Source organism: Ceratotherium simum, chromosome X (genome assembly GCF_057802395.1).
Source record: "Ceratotherium simum simum isolate JZ-2026a chromosome X, ASM5780239v1, whole genome shotgun sequence".
In the NCBI taxonomy this organism is placed as follows: Eukaryota; Metazoa; Chordata; class Mammalia; order Perissodactyla; family Rhinocerotidae; genus Ceratotherium; species Ceratotherium simum.
In genome coordinates this window covers 111,914,906-111,939,393 of record NC_141940.1, presented here as the reverse complement: position 1 = coordinate 111,939,393, position 24,488 = coordinate 111,914,906, and the positions used below count along the sequence as shown (strand labels likewise).

Below are 24,488 nucleotides of genomic sequence, written 5' to 3'. Positions count from 1 at the left end.
GCACAATGACAAAATCACCTAACAACACATTTCTCAGCACGTATCCCCATCGTTAAGTGACACATGACTGTATATATTTGTACTTAAAAAATTAGAGCTTTATTTTATTGATCATTTTTAACTATAAAATTTTAAGACAGAAATGGGGAAGGGGTTGTACGGCTATACCATGAACTCTTTGAGGTCAGACTATCATCTTTGTATATTTATCTGTAACATTTGGTATAGTATATACCCATACATACCCATTAAATCCTTATTGAACAATACATGTCTGGAATATTTTAAAATCGGGTGACATTTGGGATGACAATATAATGTGGCAAAATTCCATAGTACGTTTTTCTGAAATATCTATAGACATTTCATTGAAAATAAACTGGTGGTAAATGGAATTAACATTTTAAGTAAGTAACATATTAAGTAACTTTAAATATTTAAAAGACCTTTTCAATTGTTGCTGATATATAAGCTTCATTTAAAGGGTACTTTAGGTCTGCCTTTATTTCCGATAATGGTTTTTAATGCAGATAGAAAAAACCAGAGTGTGTGGTATACTCACAATAACTAAGTCCTAAATGCACTTGAAGATCATAGTATAGCAGTAGGTACGTTAAATGAGATACTACCTTCATAAGGAAATATTGTCTCCTGTGAATTATACACAGAGGGTGAAATTGTGGTTTGGCAATTTAGAGGAAAATTCTAATTATCTGGAAACAGTATTTCGTTTTGTGTTTTGCCTGTGGCTAGGTTCATCACATTTTATTTTCCCTGGAATTGCTAAAGATCTCCATAAGTGCTATAAGTATAATCACAAACTAGATTACTTTTTACTATTTATCACTTTATTTTGAAAAAGAATACTTTATCATGAAAATTTTACTCATTCATAAAATAAAAATAAAGACGTTCCAGTTCCTTCCCCCTATGGTATTAAATAAAAAATAAGCAAACAAACAAATTTTTAAAAATCTGATATGTTCTCTATTTGAACTCAACCTTTATGAGAAAATAGGCCCTCAAAATTTGGACAGATAACTACTCAAGCCACAACTAACAAGTCTCTCTCTTGGTCCCAACATTCTGAACCAAAGTATCAGCCCACTATTTCCAATACTTAGATGAAGAAAAGTAATTATCGCTGACTATCAATTCATGGTGTTAGATATTCCTGTTTTTCAAAAAGAAAAACTTATAGCTGAACACATACATTTAGAAGAAGGGGAGGCTCCAGGTATTTATGTTAAACAAATAAGCTTTTTTAAAAAGCACAAAACAATTCTACTCTCCCAGGAGCTTCACAAGTGTTACTATTGATAGGCTTGGATGTCTGCTATTGGTGACATTTGGTATCTGGAGGCAGTTTAAGACCAGTAGTCCAGGGCTTTGCCTTTAAATTTGCCCTCAGGCTCACTGATAATGGAAGTGAGTAAATGGAACCAAGTTTTCTCTTAGAACTCAAACAGAAGTAGGAATCTTTTAAAGTGCTATTCCGGTTTAAGCCCTTCTTATTTCCATTTTCACGTCTTTCATTCATTAAGGAAAAGATTTTTTTCACCTATTTTGTATTTGGACTTAATCATTCTCTTGTAAATGTTTGTGCCTCCATCCTTACCCTATAATTGTTTGAAGGATCATCAGCTGTTCCTAGCAGGTACACTATTAGAAGCCTGATTACATTTCTAAAACTTATGTTTCTAGAATTTCTATTTCTGCTTATTATTTGAGTGGTCCTTAGCGGGGAGATTTTTAAATTCATAAAACAAAAAGAGAAAGAACCATCCTCTTCAACATATAGATTTAATCTGTGAAGAGCTTGCACAGGAAGTGCATCCATACTGGAATAAGTCATCCTATATATGACTCAACATGCCATTACATCTGGGTTCACCATTCAGATCTCAAGAGGTTTTGTAACAGGGACACAGGATCTGTTTTTATCCAGCTGGGCTGGTGGCCTCATAATTGGAAGCTTCAGTGATGAATGGAAGTTCAGTAAATATTTGTTAAGTAATATGCCAAACACAAACATTACTGATTTTCTTGGGGTAACATAGATACGTTGCTGTTGTTTCAAAATGTAATGGGTTAAAAGTTTGGCAAATAGTGATGTTTATTTTAATAGCAGGAAGTAGGGAATATTTTTATAGTTAGGATATTGGCCAAACAAATAACAAAACAATCAAGAGCCATATCATTTGTTTTGTTGTTGTTGTTGTTTTAAGGAACATGCAATTTCCACTTGTCCTTTTAAAAAACAGGAATAAAATTAGTCGGTCACTATAATAAATAATTTTAACTAGTTTGAATATTTTTAATTATTTGAGTGGGGATAAATGAAGTTGTCAGCTACAAAGGAGAAGGGTAGAAATAGGAAGAGAGAAAAAGCCCAACGAAAACACAAAGGGAGAGAAAAGGAGAGAGTGTTGAGAACCAGAAAAAGACTTGCAAAAAGTTAAAGACATAAATGTAAGATTCACGGAAGAAGTCACAAATAGGCTTTCATGGAACGGTATCATTATGAAGTGAGTTTGTTTTTGTGTTTTAGAGATTTCATATAGATTAGCTATATACTAGTCTGTCATATCTGACCCTCCTGGCCCACCAATGCTGCTCATACTTGAGATTCAGAATGTGCACACCAAGAGGTACAGTTGAGTCAATGGGCTTGACAGTATCTTTATAGTTGTTCTGTTTGCCTCAAAAATAAATAGGAACTATTTAACACTACATAAAAGTATAGCTTTAAAGTGTTTATTCAAGCAGTTTACCAAGGCTTCTTTCATTTTGCTGTATTTCCAGTAGATCAAGATATTTCCATCAGATTCCTTGGCAAAGACCTTGAAACTGTTTGAGCTATTTCATACAGTGTTATACTGGTGATGAGACTAGACTGAAAATAAAACACTACGTGCTGTGCCCAACTACAAGGCTTCTGACTTACAAACTATTTGTATATGCAGTACAAAAATTGGCATCACTCCAACAGGCCCTAGGCACAGTGTAGCCCATCCCAATGTAACTGGCCTATAAAGCAGGAGGTCTCAAACTGCAGTGGGCACAAGAATGATCTGGGTTGCTTGCTTAAAATGCAGGTTCCTGAGTTCCATATCCAGAAATTTGGATTCACTAGATTAGGCGTAGGGCCCAGTAATCTGTGTTTAACAAGCAGACCTCCACCCCTGAGATTTGGTAGCCAGTGGTTCTGACCACTACTAGTTGAAGAGACACCTTGCTTTAGGGAGTTATCTTCTCTTATGCTAATAGATACAGACTGAGACCTAGCTGATGCCATCCTGAAATAGTGATCCTCCCCCACCATCCTGCACTCTGGCAAGGCGCTCAGCTGAGGAGGTGTTTCCAGTATCTTGGAGTACAATTCAGCAATCCTATAGAAACAATGTTGTAAATGTAACTAAACCTGACTTGATTACCAGGGCTCTAGTTCAGGTAGTGTGGATTAAGTGCACTAGAAATTAAACCCCTCATGTAACATTGTTTCTGAGGAGAAAGGAGGGATATGTTCAGAACAACAACTTACAAAATGTTTGAATTGCATAGATAATTTAGGAACAGTTTAAATTTAGAAATGACCTTGTGCCCAAGGTTAGATTGCCTCTGATTTTGCTATCTGACATTTCATGACCTTATCAAACAAAGTGGTAGAAGCCAGAGATAGCATTCCGGTGTTATAATTTTCTAAAAAAACGAGGTATTGTCTTTTGTTTCTTTTGACCTACATGTGAAGATTAGTTAATTCCCAGTCCCTTTTCTGCAAAAGAAGGGTATGATATGATAAACAAAAATTCGTTCTGCTGATTTCTGAACTATGCTGCATCCTGTTTTCTAGGTACTGTGCTATGGGCAACACGCGCCCTTCCCATATTCTGAGGGAGGTGGTAATGAACAACGTGCTTTCTCTGTTTCCTCTCCCACTCTGTTCCCTCTTCTTGATATAATGCAAAAGGTACTACAGGATATTGCAGATAAAAATCTGCCCTAGTCTAGAAAGAAAAAACATTGCTGATTTGTGCCTGGTGACAATATTTGGATTCCTCCAAGTCCAAAATAAAATGAAGTAAAAGAGACTACAATTTATTTTATCGTAATTGTTCTTAGTTTCCTGGGTCATTCGGAAAGTTTAGTCTCTTCTTGTTGCCTAATTCCTTGGCATGTGGCTTATGTTCAGGTATAAAGTCACTCTTTCATCACATTCACCCTGTTAGAGCTTTTCATTTCTCTTCACTTTGTATTGGCCAGCATTCAGCCTCCTCATTGGTGCCACACTAGCTGGACTCTTCTATCTCAGTGATTAGCACGTGGTAGCATATATATCAGGGTTGTTAGCTAGAATGTAGACCAGAAAACTTTTCCTCATATTTCTTGATTGGATGAATTTGAGGAAAGATCTTGTATAGAAATACAGTTTAGTTTTCTTGAAAGACTGGTCATTTTACATGTATATGGAGAATACTTTTAACATAAACTTTTCTGATTAAAATTATAGATGTGCATATACAAGTATAGAGGTGGGAAAAGACGTATTTGCACTGTGTACTATTTCGTATACATAAGATTGGCGTTTCCAAATAACCAAGCTTAAAACAAAAAGTGTCTTTATGGCCAAGTAGACTTGCATGCCAACAGAAAGACATTATGGTATTAAAACCATATGCAATTCTAGCCATATTTTTCTATTTTCTCTTCATGGGTATTGCATGATGGTATTTCTAATACAAATACTAATATGCTTTGGAAATAATGGCACTCGCAGGTCTTTCATCATATTGTATCACTGCTTTATCATATTAGGCTAATACACTGCGAGAGTTGGTAGAACCTCTCCATGCCAAATCGGATCCACTTCTGTTGGCACTCAACCCATTGGACTCACAGATTGATAAGCTAATGTTTAGAGAATTTAGATCGGAGAGAGTCGGCACGGCGCAGACTCAACATCAACCTCTTGCAAGCAACTAAAATGGCCTCGTCCTTGCTGTTTATAACAGAAAACAGACTTAAAAAGCTTAGATCATCAAGTGTTTTGGATTGGGGGCCTCCCTAAAGGGATATTAAGAGGGGCAGGCCACTCTTAAGAAGAATGCGAGCTTTCTACACTGGGACTAGCATAAGATCAAAGCCAACCAAGATGGAGCACAGTGACAGAAAACTGCCAATTCTGTGGGAGAACAGAAGGGGAAGGGTATTGACTGGGGAAGGGCTCTGTGTGGTGACACCTCAGTTGTGTTCTTCTGACACCAGGAAAAGAGAGGGATCAGCTCCAATAACTAGAAAACCCTGGCTGTTTAATGGACTCTTTGGTGGCCTCTTTAAGGCAAAGCAGAGGAAGCAAATTCTGTGTATTGTGTATTTTTGCATTTTTAAAATTTGACGTGCTGTATTGTACTAAATTAAGTGTAATCTATTAAGGCAAGGTATACACAACCTGCTCTGAAACTTAATATGTTTATTCCATTATAAAGTGTATTCAGGTGCAACACAGAGACTGCTTTCGGTGACACTAATGAAGAAAATTCCTCATGCCAGGCTTTGTTAGATTCCTCAGCTAAAATCCTAACTTTCTCCTTATTTCTTGGCAATTGTATACAAATGGTGTTGCCTCATAGGACAGGCATGAGCTATTCTTTTCTGTAAAATTTTCCTAATCTATAGGCTGTGGTTTTCACTTTTGAAAAAGTATTTTGTCTGGATGTCTTTCAAACTAGCTTCAGATATCATTTAATACTATGTAACTGGGTCCCCTATGGCTCAATATTGCTTATTTTTCTTCTGTAGTGGATGTGAAATTTCCTTTATTTAGTTGGATAAGATACTCTGTACTAATTTCAATGCTAATTAATGGATATTTCATACTGTGCAATGAACAAATAATTTAACATTGTATTTGGAAATGTTTTTTTCTTCCTGTCGCCGCAGTGTGTGGTATTGCATAATGTGAATACCTGTAAAAATATAAATTAATTAAAAATAAAAATATGACCAATTGGTATTAGATCTTTTTAGATAGCTAAATAATTTGCTAAGTATGCTTGATAGTAAATATCTTTCTAAAGAGAAGTAATCTATGCTTCTTTCTTACAAATGGAATTTGTGTTGTGAATAAAATCACATTGATCTGCCTTACAATTGCCTCTGTGCTCTAACCATTTTAATGTGTTTTTTTAAGTATATGTAAAAATGGTGGTTCTGGTTTGTAGAAACCCATCAAAAAGCATTTTGTTGGCATTTAATATTAGTGGGATTGTCTTGGGTCATTCTCCCTATGTAAGTCATAGTAAAATTTTATGATATGAAGAATTTTAGTTTTTTCTCATTAAGGAATATGGTAACTCCACATTAATTTTTAAACATCATCTCTTAGCTTTGGTTTTAAACTGTCCCCTTTGTGAATTCTTGCCCAAGAGCCAGTACCTTGATCTCCATGTCTCTATTAGTTAAATTTTCTAAATTCTGTGGGTAAATCTAGAATCTGTCATTTATGTTTGTGATTGTCCTTCAAAGAACTATCCCTTTGGGTCAATAAATCAATGCCAAGGACACCCAAGATTTTGCCATCTGAACTGTTTGTCATAAAAACTACTGTAGTATACTGAAAATTCAACCACTCTCATATATTTGTGGCATTAACCCACATAATTTGGCAGAAATTACATGCTTAGAGAATGAAGTGTAGAATAAACTTCAGCTCTGTCTCTTTTGTCACATCTTTGTGGAAGTAAGCTTAACTGTTGTGCAGAAGGGATTAACAAACACTAGTATGGGCTATACTTAAATTTGGTGAAGCACAAGGTCATTCTTAACAGGGATGAGCTTCACATGTTCTTTAAAAATACACTTAGCAATATTGGTGGGTTCACTCAAGCTCTCCTTTTAAAAGAAAGGCTTTTTCCTCACTAAAAGCAATTTTTTTCATCAGAAATTATTGTTAATTTGCCTAAAAGAAAATAAAGAAATTCTAATTATGAAAAGCATAATTGATTATAGAGTGACGAGTAAAAGCCAGCTTTTAAAATCTTATGCTTTCTTTCTGATATAACAAACTGCCCTCTCCCCAGTTTTTACAATGCTAAGCATAGCTGATTAACTTATATAAAAGCATGAATTAAGAGAGCTAATATTTAATTATAAAACAATTCAAATTACAGTGTAAACTCCTGAATACGTAATCATCTTTGGCATAAAACCTGCAAACATTAAACCCATCTACATTAAACCCACTAAAAATTTAATTGTCACCTTACATATAAATAAGTTGTTCGTTATGGTACACTAGTAAATTAGTATTCAGAAAATATTCCCATGTCTCAATGCAAATGTTAATTGCCCTTCATGACAAGAATAGTGCTCCACATACGTGACGCCATTAGCCTGGAAGCCTTAGTGGGTGTACAAGAACGAATGCCTCTCACATTTGACTGGTGACTAATGCTACTATGTCCAGCCTTCTCTCCCCCTTGTGACTTAGCCTTTCCTAGTCTTCTGTGCTCATTACCCAGCCATGTTGTGGAAGGAACAACTGTTTCCATGAGGACATCATTGTCCAATTTTAAAAGAGCACAGTTCCCTTCCAAAACATGTACCAGAACTGATTATCCATTGTTGGCTTGGTTCTTCAAGAGCCCGGTTGGTATACTCATTTTGTTTTATGTTTTCATTTTTTACTCTCCTTCAACATTGTCATTGCAGGGGTGGGGAAACAGGGAGGACACCAGAATGAAATTATAGGTCGCCAAGTTTGTATTCTGCTCTCCTTAATTTTCACCAAAGAAACATGAATAAAATTACACAATAGACTGTCATAAAAATTACACCGTCCCCTGATAGGGAGCCCTCTTTGGAGTACTTCGTGTATAAAGTAGAGAAAACCATCATGCAGTTTAAACATTGGGTGCATGAGGCCAGGTAGAAGACTGGGAAATGCAAACGAGAGCGAGATGTATATGCTCAGGGAAAGTCACAGTCTAGGTCTCTGAAGGAGGGTACACATGGGGCCATTGAGGTACAGGAAGAAAAAACATTGGAATTTCTCCTCAGGTTTTACATCTCGTCCTTTCGAATTTCTTTTCTGTGTTTGTTTTATAACACGTGTATCTATTAATATAGAGTAATACATGTATATAAGTTATCAACAACAGAAGTGTTTTAACTGGTAAGGGTGCACAATCAAAAAAGGTTGGAAATCACTGAGCATGAGTGTAAGGAAATCCATCAACCAAAGACCTTTTAGTATTTGAGAAATGCATTATCATCTGCTAATAAGCCGTTTGCAGGAAAGTTCCAACAAACTGTTCTTTTGCGTTAGCTAATCTTTTCTTTGAGCTTTTCTTTATCACTACCTGGAGGTCATATGCAACCTGAAAGAACCAAACAATGAACTGTTGTGAAGCTCACCACTTTCCTAGAGTCACGATATTTCTTAGTGTAGCTAGAATATAAATGAGACAATAGAGGATCTTCTTTCAACCCTGCCACATATGACACAGCCAGAAATGACCCTCCCTTGGCACAGAATACAAGTTAATTCATCAATAACTTCATTGTGATCCTCAAATCTATCAGTCCATGAAATTTTATACAGGAAGGAGAACTTTATATGTTCTCTTTGCTTTAATAAAATTGGAATAGAAAAGTTTGTCATCTGACATACGACTAATTTACATGTTGTAAACATAAATATAATTTGGGAGGGAATTTATTCCTGCATAGGCCTAGAATTCCTGAATAAATTAAATACAAATTAAAATTTCATTGTAGCAGTGATACACTTCCTCATTAGGAATCGTGGAAGGTTCCTATGTATGTCCTGTGGTTTGCATGTGGTCTTCTACAGTTTGCCAACTTTCGGAAAACATTCATTCAAATTGCAAAAGAGCTGGTTTTCGGCCAGTGCTCCAGTGGCTGAACTGGCACATTGAAAGCAAGTCAATCAGGAAGGAAACCTCACCAAGTGCTTGCCTCCTCTTCCAAAGCAAGCCTCTTCTAGAAGAAGAAAAGCAAGGGTTTTAAAAAGAGAGAAATCAGAAGAAAAGTGAGAAGGAGATGAAGAAGAAGAGGGCAAAAAGAGAAGAAAATAAAGGTGCTTTCATATTTTCAGTTGCAACAGTAGCCCAATTGACTTAATTGATATTCATCTGAGGAAAAAAACAAGGAAACCAATTGAAAATTATAAAAGAAAATAAAGGTCTGTTTTTGTCTTGAATGTTGAGTTCTGTGTTGTTTTGACTGTTGAGCACAGTGAATCAGATTTATAATGTGACTCTGCCCCTCACCCCCCTTCTTTGAAAATAAAAAGACTCTTTGTCTAGTCTTAAAATGTTAAGTAATTGGTGGCATTTTGTGGTAGCCTGGCATCTCAATCCCTCATCCTTCCTCATCCCACTGCTGTGTCTTGTGGTGTTGCATATGTGTATGATGTGTAGGGATGGGGGGAGGGGGCCTTACTTATCTCTACTAGGAGCCACACTATTCCATTACTATACTTGGAAATGTTTCTGTGTTCCGTCTCATTGTGATTCCTTGTTCAAACGTGCTGCCCAGAGATAAATCCATACTCAATTCTTCTTAAAGCTGTCAAACCAGATTCTTTGTAGAACTATGTTGTCCTTTGGTTGAATGCTTTTTTCCCCTTAACAGCAAGAAGGGAAAAAATAACTTTCAGCTTTTATTTATTTAACAGCTATGTTTGTCACTTTTCATAGTAAATCTTTACTTATCCTTCTTAAAGTAAAACTACATTGAAATTTTATAAAAAATCAATCATCTGGCCCAGTATTCCACAAACTTTTAAGAATTGGGGAGAAAGAAAACTGGGTAAGAATCTTTTTTAAACAAAATAGATACTCCCTACAATGTTAGGTAATATGAAAGAAGGTTATCTTAAAATAAAAATTTACTATGTAAAAATACTTCTGCCTCTCCCTTAAATCTTTAACACTATAATCTGAATCCCTTTTTTTCCTTCACCTTTCAAGAACTGAAAAACTAATAATACATGAGGCCAGCTGATACCTAAACTACTGTAATTCACATCAGTTAGGCCTCCCATTTCTCCCCTACCCTCTGCTCTATGAAATTACATCTAGCTTTAGACGCTGTCTTGCCTTGAGGCAAAAAGAATGATAACTACTAAATAATTCCTTGGGGTCCTTTCCTGGCCTATGATTTTATGAAATGGAATTATGCTGTTCAAATGGATCCTTGTTTACAACTCCATTTAGTTACTCTGAATGACCTTATGATTTTGTGCCTTCCTGACTCCAAACCATTCTCGCTTAAAATTCCCTATCTTGTTTCAGTCTTGCTCTTAACCCACAAAGCAACTCCTCCTTTTTACAGTCCTCCATCCACCCATCCTTCAAAATCCTCTCGGTGTTGCAAACATTCTGAGCCAACAGAGAATTAAAAAGCTATTACTTAAAGGGATTTTTGTATTTTTAGATTAAGTTCTAACTAAGTTAGATTATAGTTCTAACTTAATATATGATTAGGAAGTTAAAATTCATTATAGAGGAATTAGTGATAGCATGTGCTGATGATAACAAGGAACTTTCTAATGGAAGGACTCAATAATCATACCTACCATTAGTTGCTAACCTCAGCACCAGAGCCAAAAGTTGAATATGAAACTTAAATTAAGCTACTTTTTAATCCTAAAAGTGATCCCTTCAAGTTAAGGTATTGTGTTTGTTGGCTTTTAAAAAATTTTTTAGAATAAATCTGCATTTTAAGGAAGTCTAACAAATTCATTAACACCTACTGTTAAATACATAGTTCAAATGATTACGGACAAAATTAGCAGCATAGAATTCTTGTTAAAATCATGGATTTTGGAGCCAGACTGCCCAGTTGGAATTCTAGCTCCAGTACTTATTAAGTGTGACCTTGAGCAAGATACTTACCTGCTATAAAATGAAAATCAAATAGATCTACTCTTAGTACTGTTGTGAGGATTAAATGAGATTGTGAATGTTCAGTATTTACCCTACTGCCTGGCACATATAAGTGTTATCTACTCCTATTACCAATTAGGGAGTTGTTTTGTTTTTTTTTAACTATGTCAGAAAGCCTAAAATATTCACATAGACCATGGTGGAATGAACAACATTCCATATTTACTCCTTGGGCAAATCTAATTAGTATTTCTCAAAAAGATCTCTGGCACTCTATGAAAGGAAACGTGATATAGCCCTAATCCTACTACCACTCCAAGCAAAATCCAAGTTCATCTTTGTTTATCATTGTTGAGAAAGATATGACATCAGTCATCAGGCAATTAAAGAACAAGATGGGAGTTTGATTTGTTCAAATAGATCTAAGATCCTTTCCTGAACCAGTCTCTAATTTTTTTTCTCAAAAATATTTAATTGGAGTATTTTCTTCCCAGGTCTTACAAATGCTAAGTAGCTTCTCTTAGGACGTGCCCGATTTTTCTTTACATTTGCATGTAAACATTCCCATATTTCATTTTAATTAAAGCATTATTGATGATAATTTATGATCATTTACTATATTTACAATGTGGCAGGCATTACTATGGCAGTCACATGAAACCTAATAATCCTCTATGGCACACTACTGGAAGATTTTTATAATCAAATATACTCCAATGAATGCCATTTCATCTTATGAAGTCTGGAAAAATGTAAAAAGCTGTTCAGTATTGCTAAACCCGGAGAGTTCTGTCAATCAGCACTTCTATGCTTATCAGTATAATGATAAGGGATATTCATTAATGTTTTAAAATATTAAATTATGTGCAGGATTGTGTCTGTGTTGTGTACCTTTTGTACTCTAATTCTTTGAACTTAGTGGACTCAAGGATATGTACGGTGATTTGCTACTAAGAGAATATTTTGTGAAAGCATCCTACTATTTGATCATTCTAAAACAATTGGCTTCCTGTAGCTAATCTTACCCAATATAATTAGCAGCTGTGGGTTTGTTTGGTTTTTTTTTTTTTTTTTTTTAATGTAATAGAATGTTTTCCCAATCATTCATTATCCTGTTTTCAGATGGTTTTGATTTTTTTTAGTAGATTTTTGGAGTGTCAAATAACTTTATTACACTGGATTCAGCTTTCTCTTTTTTTGGACATTACAGGTGAAAGTAGGGAAGAAAAGTTAGGAGACTCATTGCAAGATTTATACAGGGCATTGGAGCAAGCCAGTCTGTCACCGCTGGGAGAACATCGCATTTCAACCAAGATGGAATACAAACTATCATTTATAAAGAGATGTAATGATCCTGTGATGAATGAAAAACTACACAGGCTGAGAATTCTCAAAAGCACTTTAAAGGTAAGATGTGAAATGGAAGGAGAAATTCCTTTCAAGAGATTATTCCTCAACTCAGAGTGGATTACCAGATACTCTAGGTGAAGAAATACAAAATAGGGGCGAGGGACAGGTAAACAGGAAGAACCTGAATCTCTGCTGTTTGGCTACAGCATAATATGTGTATTGGTAAAGAGGAAATAATCTTAACTTTTCATTAATATCTCAAAGCACTGACTAAATGTTATGTGACTTAGTTCTAGGAGAAAACAGGATGTAATTAATTTTTTTTTTTTTCCCAAAATGCAAGGCTGGTGTTATTCCTCATCTTTCATTTTCCTAAGATGAATATGCCATGTAGTATAATTCATATAGTTATTAAAAGAACACAGCATGCATGCAGAATGCAATAGTGGGTGCTAAAAGGGTTTGAGATACTTCGTGAATATTTCCTTCAGCACATTTGGAGTGAGGCCACAGTGATTCATGTTCCATGTAGAAATTTTATAATTGCTCCGTTTACACTATCAGTTCCCAAATCATGTGTTACTTTCTTAATATACATTTCCATAAGTGCTTACATTGTCTCCAGTCTTCTCATTATGCCACCCCCAGACTGGAGAGGAGGTGGGGGGGAGAGGGGAGCAGAGAGGCAGGAGGTTGAAGAAGGAAGCAGAAAAGTGAGCCCCCTCACTGTGTGTGGGTGGGGGGAGAGGGCCTGCCACACAAACTCTCCCTAAGCAGGCCTTGCGCCCTTGAAAAATCAAAAACAGAAAAGAAATATCATACAGAGTATGTGACGCAGTCATTTCAGGAAACAAAAGATCAAAGGGCTCCTTTGAGAAATATTTCAGATCCATAGTATGCTGCTGAGGTTTTGTGATAGGTGAGGACCAAAGAGATAAACAAAAGAGAAAAAGCATGATTTGGAAAAATTTTCCAGTAGCAAGCAGCCAAGTTTTCAGAGTCAGTTAGCTTTCAGTTGGTATTCGTGCAAATACTATTGCAACTTAATGGCCTTTTGGTAACTAAGACTAGAATTTTTTAAAAAGCTATAATAGTCATAAGAATAATTATTCCGGTGACCAACCCTACTCCAAAGATATCCTCACCCTCTCACTTTACAGAGCCCCACCTCACCCCACCCTCATTCAGGTCCAAACTGCCTGGCTGGAAAAGCAGGCCGGCATTTTGAAAGCAGGTCAGGCTCAAGTATTTGAAAGACCTGCTCCTGTCCCCACCTCTCTCTCAGCCTGGTGCCCCTGTCTTTCATGCTCTGTAGACTCCCCAAAAGCATTTTCTTCCAGTAGCAAAGACTGTGAGCTCCTGCCAGTGTTCAGTTCAATAAGTATTGATGAATCACCAGGTATATGACGCTGTGCTCCACTCTGGGACAAACAAAGATGACGAAAAGTCACGGTAAAGAAATGCCCCTCATTGCTAAAATGAACTACAGAGCGTTATACTTTTTAGCATGAGAAATTAATAGGGAATGAAAATCTCCCATTAGGGAAAGAAAACCGCGCCGAAGCAACTCTGGGTGTATACTTCCTAGAATTGTTAACAGGCCCCTCCCTGAGCACAAGGCCACTCACAACATCCTCAGTCCCAGTCCCACTGTCTCCGTCTGGCCCCAAGGACCAGAACAACTGCTTAGGTACGTTTCTGTCTTTCCCTCCCAACTCTGGCTAGCCCAGAAGTATGCCTTCCCACTTCCTACAGAACATTCCCTAGACTTCCCTGTCCCTTCCTAGGGCCCATAAAAGACAGGACTGAGTTTTTCAGACTATCTGACCCCCTCCTCCTCTGTCCCACCTGGGAGACTCACTTCTCCAACAGGTGATAGTTGTGCTGTGGTGAGTTATTCCACAATGAAGCTTATTCTTCAGCTAAGAGCCAACCTCCAGAATGGAAAGGAGGGCCGTTTTGTATTGCAGGCCTCCGGTGCTGCAGGAAGGGAGCCATAACATACACACAGCAAGAATTATATATTTGTGGTGACAGAAGGGCCATTGCTCGCTCTCATGCAAGCATGAGGAGCTAGCCATCTAGCAGGAGAGATAGGACAGTGCAAAAGTAACTCAAGAGATAGAATGTGATAAGTCTAGTCAATGGCAGTGACGGTGTGATGGCGACATAAATGAGGGAGAAAACATTTTTTCCAGTCATCGAAGGAAGGCTTCATCAAATGAGAGGCATTTGAACTGAATCTTAAAGAGTGAGGAAGGTTTCCATAGGCAGATATGGGAAATAGGACAGGCCAAGAGAAAAAATAAACCACACAGAGATGGCCAGTACGAGGCATACCTTGGGTGTAGAAAAAAGTACACCGGGATTTGAGTCTAAATAGCTGAGTTTGAGTATACCAGAGCTGTTTCTTATGGGCTTCTTAATTTTTTGCTTATTAACTCTTTATTTTAAACTTGAATGAAAGTTTGTCCACATCTTAACTGTTGAATCCTTTTGCTTTTCAGGCCAGAGAAGGGGAAGTAGCCATTATTGATAAAGTCCTAGACAATCCAGACTTGACATCTAAAGAATTTCAACAATGGAAGCAGATGTACCTCGATCTTTTCTTGGATATCTGTCAAAACACCACCTCAAATGACCCATTAAGTATTTCTTCTGAAGTAGATATAATCACTTCCTCTCTAACACACACTCATTCATACATTGAAACGCATGTGTAAGTGTATTCTGCCTTCTGGTACTTTGAACAAGTATACAAGGTAGTTTTTATATCAATGTGTGGGACACTTGACAAGCTATACTTTAATGTTGCCAAACTATATGAAACAAACTGTATATGGTCATAATACCACTGTCTTTAATGAGCATTTGTATATTTTATATGCAATTAGTGCTCAGCTTATGTTTACCATGTGCAAAATCAACTGTCTTGAACGACTTTAACTTTTGCAAACTCTGAAAACAGGTGGTCTTCAAGTAGTAAAACCACAAAAAGGCAGTTTTCTATCTAAGGTCATCTTTTCTCCCTTTAAGTTAATTTTATATAAACAAGACTTCAAAAGTAAATCACATTTTTTCAGGTGCAGACATCCTTGTGGGTGGGAAAGAATTTAAACCTTTTTTATATTTATTAAAATGTTCTAAGAATTTTCTTAAACATTGCACAAAATTTAATGCTGTAGTTTTATTTTTGTGAAATGTAGATGCGCATACACCGAGTTAAGCAAAATAGAAGAGCATCAACATAGGAAAAGTTCAGGTATCTAATATCCGTCTTAATAGTCTATTAACTTGTGAAAGCTGGTTAATAGAAATACTATTCCAAATCTATGGGGACACTTAATGGTGTATCAGGGCAAAGCTTTGTAAGATGTTTTTGTAACTAAGACCAAAATTGAAGATAGAGCTGCTTTATTTTCTTGGTTTAAATCTTCCTTTATTTTTGTAGTGATGAAATGCTGATTGTGTACAGAGGAATTTGAGAGTGGATTTGTTAAAACACACTTAACTCACCTAGAAAGGCAGCTAACAGATATATATATATATATAATTTCAGCCCAAACTCATGTTTTTAAACTCCTACTCTTAAAATACAAGGTAGAAACTGAAATGAATCAACTTTCCAGTTAGTTTCCAATTTCCCCTGGTCCATTAATTAAACTTATATAGTTATACTTCAGGCAGGGAAGTAAAATATGTTTAGTTACGGGCTGCTGTGTGTTATAATATGGAAAACAATGTTGAAAAATAAAAATGTAGCTCTCTCTTGAGGAGCAAGAGGATGATGGTCATTCAGAGATCTGTTACATTGAATTATACGAGAGAAACAATTTCTAGAGGTTTTTCCTGGCTTCATGAATTGTTCTGCAGATTGGATGAAGTCTATGAAAAAGTCCTCTTCATATATTTCCATTTATCAGCATCTCGTTTTTGAAAGTGATCACAGCATGATAATGATTGTGCTGCTTTTTAGTGTCTGGCTGCATAATGTACAAGTCACAATTTGCTGTTTTTTTTTTTTAGGAGGAGGAAGGGACCCTCCTTTACTATTCTATATCCTAAAATCTACTTCTAATCAGCTTTATACTGTTGCCTGTACAGCTCAGTGAATGTACTTTTCATCTCTAAGAGTTCAGATATATGCCAGTGAATATTTTTGCTGTAGAGGAGAAAGTAAAAACTCCACAGCGGGGATCTTTTTCTTTGCTTTTGAAACCACCATTGAATCACTATCATTTTGCAGACTTTGCACAACTGTACAGGAGAGTGGCCTTTCTACAGCACATTTTCAGTAATCCTATATTTAGTCAAAATGGATGAGAAAACATATATTAATGTTTGTATGGAATTTTGGGTCCAGTGTAATATTTTTATCATTTAAAAAAAAAACCTATTTGTAAAAACATTTATTTACTGCATGGATATTGAGACATTAAATTTGTGGGATTTTGTATATGTCAAAAAACAAAAAACAAAAACCTCTTGTCCTGAAATGAAGTGTGCTTGTTACAGGTGTTTAGACTTGTTGATGTTTACTAGACCAAATGTGTACATTCACTTAAAAATATCTGTACCTGATGGATGTGTCATGGATACAGAGGCCAAGTTGTGCCCTGTAGACAGTGAGCAGTTGATGGAAAGACTAGCTGTGTTGCTACTAAGCAGCTTTTACTTTTGTAAAGTCGGCTCTGTTGTTTTAAATGGTAAAAATTAAACTAATGAATTTTAAAGACTCGTGGCTAGCCTAGCATGAAAGAAACCTTTTAACACTATATATCTGTATATTTTATTGCATTAGCTTCAAATCTAGGAGAGAGGCAGCACTGTAAACTGAAGTCAAATAAATTCAGCTCTTAATGAATCCTTATAAAGCACCTACTTTATTCATGCAGAGTCCTCACCACATTTCTTTGTGACCTGATCACACAGCCACCACCACCCCCACCCCCCCATGACCACTCCATTGGTGGAACAAAACAGAAGTACCCATTCAGCATATATAAGTACCTTCTCTGAGATCCTGCAAAATCAAGCTGGTTTCCCATTTATCTGACATGAACTTGAAAATTTCACCTACTCCTCTTTCCTGTCTCCGTGATTCTTTTGGGAAGGGGGGGGAGAACCGCCAAAAATAAGTGAAATTTTTTATCTTTTTTTTTTACAAATACAACTTACAGCATGTCTGCAGAAGGAATATTTAAAGAGGATGAAAAAATAGGGTTTTGTTTTGTTCTTGTTAGATGTTCTACTGAACCAGAGGAGCCTGATTATTATGGCTAAGGGTTGCTGAAATAAAACTTAAAACCAACGAGCTGCCTAAAGCTAAGCAAAAGCAGACTAGGGGTAAGTAAGGATGAGGGACAGAAAAACTTAAGTTAGGCTATCTTCTCCCCTAAAAAGGTGCTGTCTTAGAGATTTTTTTCCCTCTCAGTTCCATATTTGTATTAAACCATCAGAGCAGAACTATAACCATGGTTCTGGATCATAAAATCATAATCTCCTTACAATGATTTCATGCTGTTTAACCCAGGCATTTTCCCTTCACTATTTATTCAGATAATGCCATCTTCTAGGATTATTTATTACAGTCTTTATAGCTAACAATTTTCTGGGTCTTGTATATAACTTATAGTACATTTTTTGGCGTTTGTTTGGCACAAAAGTAATCACTGTTTAGCACCTAAAGGGAAAATAGGGTCATATTTTATTTTCGAAAGTCCATCTCTAGCCCAGCATGAGAATTTCTAAAAATCCCCAGCTCACTGAAGCTGATTGTATATCCTATTTGACCCCTCCTGTCTCCCATTCTCAGCTTAAGGGGAAATGTTCCTCCTTGGCCAAGCCCTTGTTTGCCTCCTTAACCTTCAGAAGCCACTCTGCTCCCAGAGTCCCATTCCTAGCAAAAGCCCACGTGTTGCTCTGAAAGCCTGGTCAAGCGCGACTTTCTCCTCCGTGGTCCGGGGACTGCACTAACCCATTAAGCCCAGCATTAAATCTGGCGCCTCTCCAGACTCTCCCTCCCTCTCCTCGTCCCCACCCTCGGCCAGCTGCAGCACTGCGCACTGCACGCCGCTCCAGGCCCAGGGCAGCGCGCAGCCGATGTCCTCCCAGCGGTCCAGGTCAAGGTCATAGCCCACCACGTTGCGGGTAGGCACCTGGCGCGACTCCCGCCACTTGAGGCCGCCCAGCAGCAGCACTGTCTCCTCCACCACGGCCAGCCCATAGCAGAAGCGGTCGTAGGGGAGCGGCCGCAGCCGAGTCCACTGGTCGGTGCCGGGGTCGTAGCGTTCGATCTCGGAGAAGGGCTCGTAGCGCCCCAGAAAGGCGAACACCGCGCCGCGCAGTGCCGCCATGTGGTGCCCGAAGCGGGCCGTGCCCATGGGTGCCCTCTTGCTCCACGCCCGCTCCCCTGGGCCCAGGGTGTACAAGTCCCGGAGGCTGCTCGCGCCGCCCTCGCCTCTTTCTGCCTTGCCCCCGGAGATGTACACGACGCCGCGGTCCCCGACGGCCCCCGCGTGGCCATGAAGCGCCCGCGGCAGCGCCTCGGCCGCCGTCCAGCGGTCCCGGCGCAGGTCGTACATCTCCACCGAGGCCAGCGCCTCGCCGCCCGCCCCCAGGCCCCCGACGGCCAGGAGCCCCTCGGCCACGGCGCCGCACCAGAAGTGGGCCCGCGCTTCCTGCATGGCGGGCACCGCTGTCCACGCATGGAAGCGCGGGTCGTAACGGTGCACTTGGGCCGAGACCGTCCGCGGGCCGTCGGCCAGGGCGGAGGAGGCGCCGCCCGAGGGGTTTTCCCCGCCCAGGACGAATAGGAAGTTGCCCGCGGCGCACACGCTGTGCCCCAACAGCGGTGCGGGCAGTCGCGTGAGGCTGCGCCAGCGGTGGTTGTACACGTCGAAGGCCACCACGTCCTGGGTGAGCTCCCACTCCTCCTCTTCCTCCTCCAACTGCTCCTCTTCCTCCTCTTCCGCCTCCTCGGGCTCCGCCACAGCGACCCTCCCCCTGGCTGCCGCCCGCGGGGCCGCGACCTCCTCGATCACCGCCTCCCGCCCCCTGCGCCCCCCGACCAACAAGATGCGGGTTTGGGGGCTCCGGACGCTGGTCTGCTCGCCCTGCACGAGCGGCTGGCGGGAAGGCGCCGTGTGGTAGTTGAGGGCCTGGATGATGAGGCCCTTGACCCGGGCGGGCAGCGCGATGCCAGAGCCCGAGTACACGCGCCGCAGCACGTCGGCTGGCACCAGGCCGAAGCGGACGCGCTCGAGCAGCACGGCGCAGTGAGCCAGGCGTTCGGTCTCGGGCTCCTGCCGCAGCCAGGCCAGCGCCAGGCCCAGCAGCCGGGCCTCAGGCACCCGCGCCACGTCGGGGGCGCCCAGCACGGCCCTCAGCGACGTGGGGTTGAGCTCCAGCAAACCCGCGGGGCCCGCGCCCCGCGCCAGCAGCTCCCTCAGGTGGCGCACGATGCAGCGCTCGGCCGCGTCCAGCGTGTGCACCAGGCCGAAGCGCGCCGCCACGTTGGCGGCGAAGCAGCAGTTCTCCGGGTCCAGCTGGCGCTCCAGGTAGCGGCCGCACAGCCCCAGGGCCTCGGTGACCTGCAGGTAGCTGGCAGCCTCCAGCGTGTCCTCCACGGTGTCCATGGAGAGCGGCAGCCAGGCGGTGTAGATAAAGTCCAGCAGGCGCTGCAGGCCGGCCGCCGACGGCACGTGCAGGTGGATCACGCGCGCTCGCGATTCCCGAGTGTGGCTCTTGAACAGGGCCCTGAAGTAGTCGCTGGAACACGCGAGGAGCGACCTGTGCGCGGGAAACTCGCTGCCCTCGGCCTCCAGCGTCACGTCGCACAGGAAGCCCTCGGCGCGCAGGGCCTGGTAGCCTGTGAGCAGCGCGCCGCCATGAGCTTTGCAGTAAGACAGGAAATAACTCATGATGCCCAGGGCGGGAAGCGGCCGGGCCGGGGCTGGGGCCAGCCGGGCGCGGCCGGAGGCATCCCGGGGCACGGCGCTTCCGAGCCCCCCGCGCGAGCCGCAGAGCCCCTAGCAGGGGCCCATTTTTGCCTGCTCAGCTTAAAGCCCAGGGCTCCTTCATCCAGGTCCGCAGATCTCCCTGTACCCCTCTCAGAGCAAACCGGGTCGGGGAACGCTTTCCAGAAGCCCCTAGTAGCAGAGGACACGGAGTTTGGAGTCTTCCGGGGAGTGCAGGATTTGGTTTCGGAGGCTGCCAGCGCGTTGCCCAAAGTCCCCTCCCCGGCCCAGTTTGGGGAGCCCACACCTGCGCGCCAGGGGCCCAAGTGGCCGCGCACCATCACCTGGAAGGGCCGAGCTGCGGGTGGACTGACTATGGAGGGTGCTGGATCTCCGACAGCCCAGATGCGCAGAGGTGGCCCGGCTCCGGGCGTCCTGGGAGTGCGGGGCGAGGGCTCTGACCTCCCGGGGGTGGACGAAGAGGACGGGTTCTTCGGGCACCCGCTAGGGAGGGGGACAACTGGCTACGGGGCAGGGGGGGTGAGCTTGTTCCGCGCGGAGGATCAAATCAAAGCCTACGGGATTAGGGAGGGGGGGCGCGGGTCAGCGCGGCGGGTCGGAGGCGTGATTGGGCGCCGCACATAACATGCCGGTAGCTCACAGCGACAGGAATAGCGCGCGGCCTCGGCCTCCCCGGCGCGCCCCGCCCCGCGTCCCGGCTGCTGGCTGCGAACCGAAGGCCTGGGACCTGACTCCAGTGACCCAACAGGCCGCCGGTCACCAGGGGTCCCGGGAACCCGGCTGGGGGAGCGCTCACTGGAGAGGCGCGAGTCGCCGGGGAACCTGTGCCTGCTGGTGTCCGGGGAGGGACGTCCGGCTGGGCCGGAGGAGTGTCAACCTCCCCCCCCGCGACGGGGTCCCTGCGCCTGGGAAAGAAGCCCCTGGCTGGAAACATTCTGCTTTGAGGAGGCCCTAATTAACCCGGCGGGAACCAGGATTAAGCGGCCACTTTGCGCGCTGACACCCAGGAGGCCGCTGCGCGCTGAGGAGCCACTGGCGGGAACCTCGCCCGGGCGAATCCGGGGCTCCCCGCCAGCCGCGCTCCGTAACATGCCCCTCACCTGGACTCACCCTGGCGAGATGCTGGGCCTACTCTGCGCCCTTCCCGAGGCAGCTCGCGGCGCTCGGGCTGGCTTGTCTCACATTCCGCGTTCGGGAATTTGCTCCCACCCCCGCTCCCAGACCTCAGCTGAGTTCTCCCTTTCTGTTCTTGGACCTTGCCCGGCCCATCCCTTGGCAAAGTGGACAAGGAAATTGTAGGTGACCTGAGTTTTCTGCCTTTGAATGACCACTTCCTTTAAGAAAATAATTCGTTCCAGTGTCTCTCCCTGACTTTGCAGGCTCTGATCTAATTACTCCCTGCTACGTCTTCAATGCCGTGACGAGATAATGGGCAGTGAGGTTGCAAAGCTCGGTAGAGGCTGGAGTTGCGAAGGGCCCCTCCTCATGAAGTTATTTTTATAAGATGAACCCAGCACAGAAATGATGGCTTAAATCACCCCAATCTTGAGACATTAGGAAAGCATTTCTCCATCTCCTCCATCCTACTCTTAAATAACTAAATGATTAATATAACTATTCTTTCTTGCCAATTTGGGGGCTTCTGAGTATTTTGCTTTCATCTAGAATTGATTTTTCTATTTCCTCATGCAACCCTTCTGGCAATCTGTTTTAAGTGAACCTTTTGAGGGCATCTGAAATAACTTGCATTTCTGACAGTTGGGGTTGTATTTCATAGAAAAAGAAGTCCAAGGAAGGATAAAATTTTATCATTTTCTGCCTGGTATGCCATCGGTACTTAGGAGGTCTCCAATTAGAAGTAATTCTTGAAGTGCATAAAAGTATTAGTAAAATGATTTTCCTTTCTTGTCAAAGATGGAACTGCTTTATGACTTAAATTAACTGAATTATAAAATGCAGGCAGGGGCTCAGGTTAAGAGCTAACAAACTCCAGAGGCTAAAAATACTCCAATTCCTAATGTTAGAGCTACAGATGGGTTCAGAGGGAGTGCTGGTTGGTTTTTTGTTTTTTGGGGGTTTTTTTTGGTACTAAAATTCTTAGTTCAGAAATAAAATACCAGTTTGGTTCACTGTGCGCAAATCTGTATGGTGAAATTAAATGGCCTTTCCTCAACCTAATAGAATTTCCCTAGAAGGGATATTTGAGATCATTTAGCCAAACCCTCTCCCTTTCCTCGGCAATTTCTTGTTTGTCTTTTTAAACAAATGTGGCAAATGAGCCCCAAAGAGAGTACAGTTTGTCTGGGTGACTTGGATATCCAGTTACAGAGTCTGGATGGGAATCCAGGGCTCCCTTCTTACTATATTATGTGACTTCGTGTATGATAAAAATAAAATAGTGCAACACACAGTCAGTTTATTTAAACCAAATTTCAGAGGGATAAAGTTTAAATACAGTTTTTTAAACAGCATTTTAACCCTGAAATCGGATCATGTCCCATCAGATCTTTCCATTATCATGCGTTCAGGTTGAATCCAAAATGTCACGCTTCCTTGACAATAAAGATGCTCTGGAAGACTAAACTCTTGACATGGAAGACCCAATTTTACATAATAAGCACGTGGTCATTGCTGGCCCAACATGCCACATTTTTTTTTTTTTGCCAATTTAATAAAGTTTTATTGGAACACACCCATTCCCATTCGTTTACATATGGTCTATGGCTGCTTTCACTCTAGGGTGGCAGAGTTCGGTAGTTGCAACAGAGACTATATGACCTGCAACATCTAAAATATTTACCATCTGGCCCTTTACAGAAAGAGCTTGCACCTCTGTTATGAGCTCATTGGGGAGCCACTTCTAATAACCATAAAACAGTGAGTGAGCAAAGAAATACAGTATATTACCAATTGGTAAATGGGTACCTTGTGGAAAATTGCCATATTAACCTAGGAAGATACATATCACTGAGGATTGTTTTGCCTGAAGAAGCCCTCAAGAAGTAAAAAAGGAAAGGAGCAGACTTTAAAAGACAGTAAGTTTTGAATGGATATAGAGTAGTGAGAAGGACATTTCAGGTTGGGAAGACGTGGGAGCAAAGGTAGGATCTCACTTGGCAAGAGTGAAGCTCCAAGAAGAGATGTTTGTGATCTCCCAACATGCCACCTTAACATATTTTGCCATTGAGGATATGACGAACTGTGTTAACTGGAGAAATTTTCATATTAGATGTGTTTACAAGGTCTTGTTTAGAAAATGTAACTGGCAGTCCATCTAATAACTTTCTTGTCCTTTGAGTAATGTTTATGGAAAGTGTCAATATTTTAATTTCTGTGCAATATTAAGTATGCCAAATAACATTTCAGTGTGTACTTTTTTAGTTGTTGTGGCAGATGTGTGTCTTAAGTTGCGTCCCCTAGAAGCAGTTCCTGCTACCCAACCTGAACACATGGTGATGAGCAGATGTGGTAGGATGTGATCATTATGTTGAAAATGATCTGCTTATGAGTTGCCCTCCCCCTTTAGACTATGGACTCCTTGAGAGCAGGGACTGTTTCTTGGTCTTTGTATCTCCAGCCCTCTCACGGTCTTTGGCATAGGTAATGTTTAGTTGAACAGATATAGGGAATGGCACCCTCAGTGGGAGGAGTAAAGGGTTAAGAGGAACTTGACTGGGACAGTTGCTTCCTTCTCTCTGGTTCTCTTTCTTCCCTTCACACAGCCAGGGTTGAAGACACATCCTGGTGAGGCCATGAGCTAACATCCCTGGGAATCAAATGGGTGACTGTGGGTGGCCCCCAACTGGAGAGTCCGGGTGGACTTGACTCTTCTGAGAAGGCCAGACCACTTCATCCAGCCCCTGCTGCAGCCTGAGTCCTTTCCCCAGACCAGCCCCACATGGCTCTTGGCATCCAGCCAGATGTGCTGCTACCCCTCCTACCTGGATGCAGGGCCCCAGGTGCCTCAGCAGCCCCTCCATGCCCCAGTTTGTATGGCTGGGGTTCTGCTGAAGGCCCAGCTATGCACTCCAGCATGCCTATTCGGTCCCTGCAATTTGCCTTGAACCCCCACCCCCTGTCAGCATTGTGACCTCCTGTTGACGATCCCTTCCATACACCTGCACCTCCTGTACCTCCAAGTACCATATCACTTCCCACATCAAAGTGGAAATGCTAGTCAGCCATGGCACTCAACTTTCCCTGAATTGGCCCTACCTAGCTAAACCTAAATTCCGTAGCTCTCACC

The 24,488-nt window shown here is 41.7% G+C and overlaps 2 protein-coding genes across 5 annotated transcripts in view; one reads left to right on the top strand and one right to left on the bottom strand.

Annotated features, from left to right (window-relative positions):
• Nucleotides 1-17,134, top strand: part of CNKSR2 (connector enhancer of kinase suppressor of Ras 2) — a 251,073-nt gene extending 233,939 nt beyond the window's left edge. For all 4 annotated transcript variants that reach the window (XM_087427479.1, XM_004435189.3, XM_004435188.3 and 1 more), the window contains 2 exons: nucleotides 12,124-12,320; nucleotides 14,771-17,134. In XM_087427479.1, the coding sequence (XP_087283605.1) occupies nucleotides 12,124-12,320; nucleotides 14,771-14,986 (413 nt within the window). In that variant the 3' untranslated portion in view covers nucleotides 14,987-17,134. The remainder of the gene's footprint in view (nucleotides 1-12,123; nucleotides 12,321-14,770) is intronic.
• Nucleotides 17,135-17,210: 76 nt separating this feature from the next.
• KLHL34 (kelch like family member 34) lies at nucleotides 17,211-20,733 on the bottom strand. Its single transcript, XM_004435192.3, has one exon. The coding sequence runs from the start codon at nucleotides 20,183-20,185 to the stop codon at nucleotides 18,236-18,238; it is 1,950 nt and encodes a 649-aa protein (XP_004435249.1). The 5' UTR covers nucleotides 20,186-20,733; the 3' UTR covers nucleotides 17,211-18,235.
• Nucleotides 20,734-24,488: the final 3,755 nt, after the last annotated feature.